Source organism: Lactuca sativa, chromosome 1 (genome assembly GCF_002870075.4).
Source record: "Lactuca sativa cultivar Salinas chromosome 1, Lsat_Salinas_v11, whole genome shotgun sequence".
NCBI classification, from domain to species: Eukaryota; Viridiplantae; Streptophyta; class Magnoliopsida; order Asterales; family Asteraceae; genus Lactuca; species Lactuca sativa.
Genome location: NC_056623.2, coordinates 20,322,311 through 20,331,020, shown reverse-complemented (window position 1 = coordinate 20,331,020; position 8,710 = coordinate 20,322,311). Strand labels below are relative to the sequence as shown.

Here is an 8,710-nt window from a genome sequence, read left to right as displayed (position 1 = left end):
ACTTGTTATTATTAATATTGTTACTAATACATATAAATGCATTAAATGAAAAAATAATATTAATGACATTGTTTAAGGGTGGATGTGGAGGAGATGGTGATGCTTTTAGTATTGAAATCGTGAATGTCTACTTGTATATTTTTACTTTGTATATGGTCATTTCATATTTGTTATTATTGTTTTCAATTCAGAATATTAATACTTAACAATTTGAAAAAAGTTGCATATTAATAGTTTAAGGTAGTAGAGTTTCTCACTTTGTATATAAAATTGTTTAAGGTTGAAGAATTACTTTCCAAATCCAACAAATCCACTACAAACATCTGCATACGTAACCCATATCAAAATTCAAAAGTATTAATTACAATATTTTGTTTAATAAAAAGTAATATGAATCATTCAAAAGTATTAATCGAAATTCAAAAGTATTAATCCAAAAAACATGTTCTATTACTTTTTATTAAACAAGATATTATAATTAATATTTTTGAATTTTGATATGAGCTACCTATGTAGATGTTTGTAGTGGATCTGTTGGATTTGGAAAATAATCATTCTACTTTAATCATTTTTATATACAAAGTGATAAATCTTCTAGCTTAAACTATTTATAAACAATTTTATAAATACGCAACTTTCTTTTAAATTGTTAAGTATTATTATTCTAAATTGAAAACAATAACAACAAATGTGAAATGACCATATACAAAGTAAAAATATACAAGCAAACATTCATGATTTCAATGTTAAAAGCATCAACATCTCCTCCACCTCCACCCTTAAACAATGTCATTAATATTATTTTTTTCATTTAAATACATTTATATGTATTAGTAACAATATTAATAATAACAAGTTCAAAAAAATATTCTTATATATATTTTTAATAATAATAATAATAATAATAATAATAATAATAATAATAATAAGGGTTTTGTTTGTAGAAAAGTCATAATATTTTTGTTTACAGAAAAGTCCTAATATTTTTTGTTTACAGAAAAGTCCCAATATTTCGGATTAGTTTACGAAATAGTCCCAAATTAATTTAGTACCGGTTTCAACCGGTCAAAAAGGGTCAAACTGCAAATTTTTGTTGGTTTTCGGGACTTTTTCGTTCAAAAAAAAAATCTCCGGACTAAAGCGTAACTTTTCCGTAAATATTAGGACTTTTCTGAAGATTTCTCAACTTATATTATAAGAATCCCCTAACTTAAACATCATATGTTATATCATGCCAATTGCATATAAATTAATTGATGTATTTAAAATGTTCACTTCAAAATCAAAATATAAATATAAAACATAAAGATTTTTAAGGCTACTAAAACATTTTTCCATAAATACAAATTACGCTTGTATATTCTTTCCCCTGTTTATAACTTCACATTTTCTTTTAATAGTACAAAAATATCATAAATGAAATCTATTTTTGCACCTACTATGGAAGAGGATGAGTTATATTCACCGATAGTATTCAATATCTCTTTCAAAAATAGAAATCCACCATATGTTTTTGGCTGGTTGCCTGCCACCTTCCCCCACCCTGCACACCGTCATCAATAAACAGTGTGTCAAAGAGTGAGATTACAGCAACACAACCTTGGAGTCAGCGACAATGTTCCAAGAATCACTCTGATCAGTTTACATTTACATTTACATGTTTCCACTCCATTACAAGTGTATTCTTCTCTGTCATCTCCACCGCTTCCGCCACCCTTCATTCAAATAAACCGCCATCTCCGCCATATGTTTTAGACACACACACACACACACCAAAAGCTTCGACAACAATGGAGGCCATCACTGTTTACAAGCTTTTAACTTTCTTCCTAATCTTTACACACCTGCATCTGGTTAAGAGTACAGTGACATATGATCAGAAATCTTTAATCATCAATGGCCAAAGGAGAATCCTCATTTCTGGCTCCATACATTACCCCAGAAGCACCCCTGAAGTAATTCTTTTTATACTCTTTTTTGCTTATAAGCTGAATATTCTTTGTAATTTGTGTTCGTGTTCTTGATGTGCTGCAGATGTGGGAAGATCTTGTAATTAAAGCGAAAAATGGGGGATTAGATGTCATTGATACTTATGTGTTTTGGAATGTTCATGAGCCTTCCCCTGGTATTGTAAGTTCTGTAAACAGAGGTTTTTTCTCAATTAAAGCGTCTGTTGTTGTTCATTTCAAATTTTGCTGAAAGTTTTCTTCTTTTTTCAGTATGATTTCAGTGGAAGATATGATCTTGTGAGGTTTATAAAAACAGTAGCAAGAAATGGACTTTATGTGAATTTACGCATTGGACCTTATGTTTGTGCTGAATGGAATTTCGGGTACTTTAAATTTTCTCAAGATCCACCTTTAGTGGTGTTTTATTTTCTAGCACCTTTTGTTTTTAGAGTTTCTTGATGTTTGACTTTTCAAGTTTGAAGCTTTTGTTGACTTTCTGTGTAGGGGTTTTCCTGTATGGTTAAAATATGTTCCGGGTATCAGCTTCAGAACAGACAATGAACCATTTAAGGTTTTATTTTTTCTCATTCAGAGTTTTCATGGAGGAATATTGTTGAATGGCAAATATAACCCTGACTTTGTGGCTTATTTACTTGATGTTAATAGGCAGCTATGCAAGGATTCACACAGAAAATAGTTGGGATGCTGAAGGCTGAAAACCTGTTTGAATCACAGGGAGGTCCAATCATCCTCTCACAGGTTCTAAGTGGTTTTATTTACCTTTCCTTTATAACAATTAGGGATAAATGCAAGAAACATCAACATAAATTTTCATTTATTTATTTCTTATAGCATCATACTTTAATTTCTTTCTATTACAACATTCCATTATCAAAAAAATTTCCTATCATGACACTGTACTTTGAAATATCTTCCAATAATGACATCGCTATAGTTAGTTAGCTTTTTAAAGTAAAGTGTGTAGCAGTAACAGTAAGAAATGAAAGTAGGATGTTATAACAAAAGAATAAACTGAATTACGTTTATTTCTTGTATCTAGCCCTAACATTGATCTATCATTGTTATAAAAAAAAAAAAACAAAAAACATGTCATTTTGGTTTATAGTGTTTCATTATTAACTTTAACTAGATTGAAAACGAGTATGGTGCACAAGGGAAGTCAATTGGAGCAGCCGGAAAAGCATACATAAATTGGGCTGCAAAAATGGCAGTTGAACTAAACACTGGAGTCCCATGGTCCATGTGCAAGGAAGATGATGCACCCGATCCTGTGGTCAGTATTCGCGACATTTTTTCTTATTTTACTTTTATAAAGACTTCCTTCATAGTATACACATGAATGCAACCGATTCAATTGTGAGACTTTACGTATGAATGCATGACAGATAAACACATGCAACGGATTCTATTGCGACACTTTTACTCCTAATAAACCTTACAAGCCCACAATATGGACGGAAGCTTGGAGTGGCTGGTAAATTGTTATTTATTCTTGGATTAAATACAAGAAATAGCTATGTACCTTCATTCATTTGTTTTTATAGCATCCTACTTTCATTTCTTACTATTACAACATTGTACTTCAAAAAATATATATTCATCAAAGCAATGTCATTCAAATAAAAAAGAAATTTCTCTGTCTATTGTCTATTGATTTTACGAAGAAAAAAAAAAATTAAAGGTACAATTCTGTAGTTGACTAATTGAGCATGATATTTTGTAAACTAAAAGACCTTAATAAGAAAAAAGACTTTGAAGGTACAATGCATTGCTGTAATAGAAAGAAATGAAAGTAGCATGCTGAAAAAAAGTTGTATAAAAGGAATTTACATTTAACCCTTTATTTTTTATACAACTTTAGGATTAAATTTGTTGTAAATATTATATAAATGGTTTTTTCTTTCATTGTTATTAAGGTTTACAGAATTTGGTGCACCGATTGAGCAGCGACCAGTACCTGATTTAGCATTTTCTGTGGCGCGTTTTGTACAGAAAGGTGGATCATTTTTCAATTATTACATGGTTAGTAATTTTCTGATAACAACATACATTTCTTTGAACATTTTCTTTCATTTTTTTATTGAATTTACTATTTAAATTTGTGACAGTATCATGGTGGAACAAATTTTGGACGCACAAGTGGAGGACCTTTTATCACCACAAGCTATGACTATGATGCTCCCATCGACGAATATGGTGAGAAACATAAAAGGGTTAAATGCATAAAATAGCTACAAACTTTCATTGATTGTTTATTTTAATGCCTTAATGAGAAATAAATCAAAAGGACTCTATAATACGCATATAAATGAAGGTATGTTGCTATTCCATGTAGATCGATCTAACTTTGAATGATTTTTCAGGCTTAATCAGAGAACCTAAATACGGCCATTTGACCGAGCTTCACAGGGCCATTAAGCTTTGCGAACCGGCTTTTTTTTCTTCAGATGCTAAAAATATTTCTCTAGGACAGAGGCAAAATGTTAGTTTTTTTATAATCCATTTTACATTTATCTCAGATAGCTTGTTACACGTATATGTCATGAACCATTTTATTAATAATTGTTAAACTAATTAAGTTGTGTATATCCAGGCATATGTGTATGAAGGAAACGGAAATTGTGCAGCATTCCTCTCAAATTTTGAAATGGATTTTGCTGTTAGAGTTGTGTTCAGGAATCACCATTATAAATTGCCACCTTGGTCCATTAGTATTCTCCCCGATTGCAAAAATGTTGTGTTTAATACTGCAAAGGTAATAATTTTTGTTGGGAATAAAAAGAAAAAAAAGATTATATTTGAACTTATTTCGATAATATCTTGTTTTTCAAGATTGGAACTCAAACTTCACGGATGAAAATGGTGCGTACGGGTTCTAGCTTAGAGTCATGGGAGACTTACCATGAAGATATTTCTACATTGGCAAGTGGGCCCTCTTTGACTTCGGTTGGACTCATGGAACAAATAAATATCACTAGAGATTCAAGTGATTACTTATGGTACACGACTAGGTACGTATTTCAAACTTTTATCATTTTAGAATGCTTTTTTTCTTTTTCTAAATGCAAGAAATAGCAATGAACTTTCATTTATTTGTGTAACTTCCATTTCTTATTTGTTACAAGCATTGTACTTTTAATCTTTTTCTTATTAAGCATTGTGATTTCAACTTTTTTTTAATTAGAATATCATAATCTGAAAAATCTATTGTATTTGGATGACATTGCTAGCATCGATACTAGATTATCAGAGACAGGTCCTCGTAAAGCCACTCTGACGGTTCAGTCTAGAGGCCACGGAGTTCACATTTTCGTGAACGGACGGCTTTCAGGTACTTCAATGCAACGTACTTTCATTTATTTTTGTAATATAGCATCCTACTTTTATTTCTTCCTATTACACCTTATTGTTTCCAATTATTTTCTTATTAAGGCGTTGTACTTTGAAAACCTACCAACTATAACTTTGTGTTTTCAATCGTTTTCTTGTTAGGACACTTTAGTCTATACTTTCAAATTTTACCAAATTTATAGCCATGAAAAGTGTTTGTATTTAGAAGACATTGCTTGAATTGGGTAGATTTTTTAAAGTACAATGTTGTAATTAACAAGAAGAAATGAAACTATGATGCTATAATAGTATAAGAAACAAATCAATAAAAGTACACTATAATTTCTTGCATTTAATTAACACTAAATTACATGTATATATATGTAGGGTCAGCGTATGGGTCCCGGGAGACCACTAGATTTACAGTTAGAGCACCCGTCGAACTCCGAGGCGGAACGAATATAATCTCACTGCTTAGCATTGCTGCAGGACTACCAGTAAGTTGTTATATGAGCACTATTATATTAAAAAATTTATAGAGAATGTCAATGATTTTTTAGTATTTATATAAAATTACCGACTCATCAAAAACTTCTCCAAGTATATGAAGAGTTTTGATTTACTTTGAAGTTGAAAGCTATCTCATTTGAACTAAATACTCAAACTGTATCTTCCCTTTGACACTTCATGATAGTTCGTTCAAATTGTTTCTTTTTGTTCAAGAATGTTGGAACACACTTTGAATCAAGGGATACAGGAATCCTAGGACCCGTTTCTCTCGATGGACTTGACCAAGGAACGATCGACTTATCAAGAGGGACTTGGACTTACAAGGTAAAGTGTTGTTTCCTTTTGACTTAATGAACTTAAGGGGGACATGACTTATTTCGGTAACATACATATGAGTGTTTTCATTTGACTAAATACAGAAAGAAAGACTTGAATTAGAATCTTAGGAAACGAGACTTTTCCAATAAGTTCTAACATTTTACACCCTCACATTTTCCCATGTCATTTTCTAAACATCATTGACACAAGTCCATAAAACAGGTTGGGTTAAACGGGGAGACGATGAATTTGAATTCGCCAAATGGTGTCTCGTTTGTAGACTGGAGTCGAGTTTCATTAGTCAACCAACATCAGCAGCCATTGAAATGGTACAAGGTTTATTTTGATGCACCTGAAGGCAACGAGCCACTGGCTTTGGATATGAAGAGCATGATCAGAGGTCAAGTATGGATCAATGGTCAAAGCATTGGAAGATATTGGACCAAACATGCAAGTGGAAAGTGTGGCTCTTGCAAGTATACTGGAGCTTTCAGACCCGGAAAATGTCAAGTGGGCTGCAATGTACCAACCCAGCGATGGTAAATAACCATATAAGAAAAATGTGTCGCTAATCTGTCACTAGAGATACATTGAGTGACGAATTTCTAAGACTTCATCTGTTTTTGTCAGGTATCATGTACCTCGATCATGGTTAAAGCCAAGGCAAAATCTATTGGTGTTATTTGAAGAAGTTGGGGGGAATATATCGAAGATATCTCTGGTGAAAAGAACTCAAGTGAATGTTTGTTCTTCTACATTTGAGCACCACCCTGTCATCTCCAACTACCAAACTGAGAGCTCAGGTGAAACCACTATGCTTCATGACACAAAGGTCCGCCTGCAGTGTGGGCTTGGCCAATCCATTTCTTCAATCAAGTTTGCAAGCTTTGGGACTCCTTTTGGAAGTTGTGGAAGTTTTCAACAGGGCACGTGTCATGCACCCAACTCTCTTGAGCTCATAGAGAAGGTGAGATTTTATATTATATAAATGACCTTTCACAATTGAATCCGTAGCCAAATATCAGAATTTCTAGTAGTTCTTTTTGAACATTCTTTTGGTGCTTGAGACCTGAATGTTTTTTTAATATGTTATATTTTCTAATGCTTTGCTTTCTCAACAGTCATGTGTTGGCCAGGAGAGTTGTGAGGTGATGGCTTCAAACAATTATTTTGCGACGGATCCGTGTCCTAATGTCTTGAAGAGGTTATTGATTGAAGCTGTTTGTTCTATCTAACCGAACTATATAGGTTAGATTGACCATGGTGAGGGAACCAAGAAGTATTCAGCTAAAAGATCATGGTTCGTGAACATGAAGGAGTTGAGGTTAATGAGATACAACAACCTAGATGATAGGATTTCATTTAAGGATTTAGAAACTAAGTTTTGGTGAAGAAAGCAATAAGAAGAAATAATATTATGGAGATCGGACACCATGAATAAAGTGGTTTTGTGTAGACAAGTGATAAATGTGTACATGATATGCTATGCAAATGTAAAAATTATGGTGCCAGATGTTATATGAGGGAGATAAATATTTGATCCGATGAGATGGATTTACCCATTGTTAGAAATTCGGATTTTCATGCATTTTCTGTAAAACAATATTAACCCAGCCATGCGCTTTGCCCCTTGGACCATGCTACCAGGGACGTTGTCCCTGCTCCCGAACTCCCGTGGTTTAGGGCTTCGCCCCTAAATACCGGTGTACTTTCAAATCAGAATAAACTCAAACAAAGGTGCACTATGCACCATCTTTGATTGTTCAAAATTTATTAAGATTACATTGGTCAACAAGTTTATCTCATTACACTTAAACAATATTCGTGATACAAATCACCAACATCCAAAACCGTATGGGAACACAAAAGGTAATGAGAGTGTAGTTTTATATTTTGTTATATAGTTGATTTTTGGTATAGATAGCGACCATTATGTTATTTTGATGAAATAAATAGATATAACAACCAAAGAATGAGTAGACATATGAACGGCGTTAACACCTAGTGTAACACTTATCACAAAATATCATGCGGAAGACCATCTCATTAATCTAAAACTAAACTTCATCAGCTGTTACCAACTAACCGGAAAACAGTTCAATACTTCATTGTCTAATCTATATCGAAAAATTGATCAACATCAATATGTGTGCATCATCAAGAATTCTGGAAAATGCCAAAAGTGTAATATAATATCTATTTTATGCAACCCAAATACTTCAACCTATTTCAAGGAGCCCACCAAGGCAAGGCCCAAGATAGTAATTCAGGCCCAACTCGTTTTCGTTAATAAACAGTAGAAAAAAAAGAGTCAAATTTGAAAGAGAAACACGTTTCCTTCTTTTTAGTTAGATTAGTTGCATTGCATGTTACCATTTCTCCTTAATGCCATGCATAAAACTAAGGCCTAGCTGCATATTTGATTCCAGAAATTGCATTTTTGAGATATATCCAGAAAATTGCTCCAATCTATATTTCTTTATAGTATGTTACCATTTAGAAAATTGCATTCTTGAGATATATTTGATTCCCCATTCTCGCAATGCCTCCACGAAAAGAAGTTCGGACCTTATAAGAAACCA

At 32.7% G+C, this 8,710-nt stretch overlaps 1 protein-coding gene across 1 annotated transcript; it reads left to right on the top strand.

Moving 5' to 3' along the window:
- The first annotated feature begins 1,450 nt into the window (after nucleotides 1-1,450).
- Nucleotides 1,451-7,716, top strand: LOC111915755 (beta-galactosidase 3). Its single transcript, XM_023911406.2, has 18 exons — nucleotides 1,451-1,955; nucleotides 2,035-2,130; nucleotides 2,220-2,332; nucleotides 2,454-2,520; nucleotides 2,616-2,708; nucleotides 3,100-3,243; nucleotides 3,356-3,444; nucleotides 3,887-3,992; nucleotides 4,079-4,166; nucleotides 4,334-4,452; nucleotides 4,564-4,725; nucleotides 4,803-4,981; nucleotides 5,201-5,301; nucleotides 5,688-5,797; nucleotides 6,024-6,134; nucleotides 6,351-6,667; nucleotides 6,759-7,095; nucleotides 7,250-7,716. The coding sequence occupies exons 1-18, from the start codon at nucleotides 1,791-1,793 to the stop codon at nucleotides 7,361-7,363; spliced, it is 2,511 nt and encodes an 836-aa protein (XP_023767174.1). The 5' UTR covers nucleotides 1,451-1,790; the 3' UTR covers nucleotides 7,364-7,716.
- The last annotated feature ends 994 nt before the right edge of the window (nucleotides 7,717-8,710 follow it).

Coding starts and splice junctions, on each gene's coding strand:
- LOC111915755 (XM_023911406.2), top strand. CDS start 1,791: ATGGAGGCCATCACTGTTTACAAGCTTTTAACTTTCTTCCTAATCTTT. Junction 2,333..2,453: donor TGTGCTGAATGGAATTTCGG/GTACTTTAAATT, acceptor CTTTCTGTGTAG/GGGTTTTCCTGTATGGTTAA. Junction 4,167..4,333: donor TGCTCCCATCGACGAATATG/GTGAGAAACATA, acceptor ATGATTTTTCAG/GCTTAATCAGAGAACCTAAA.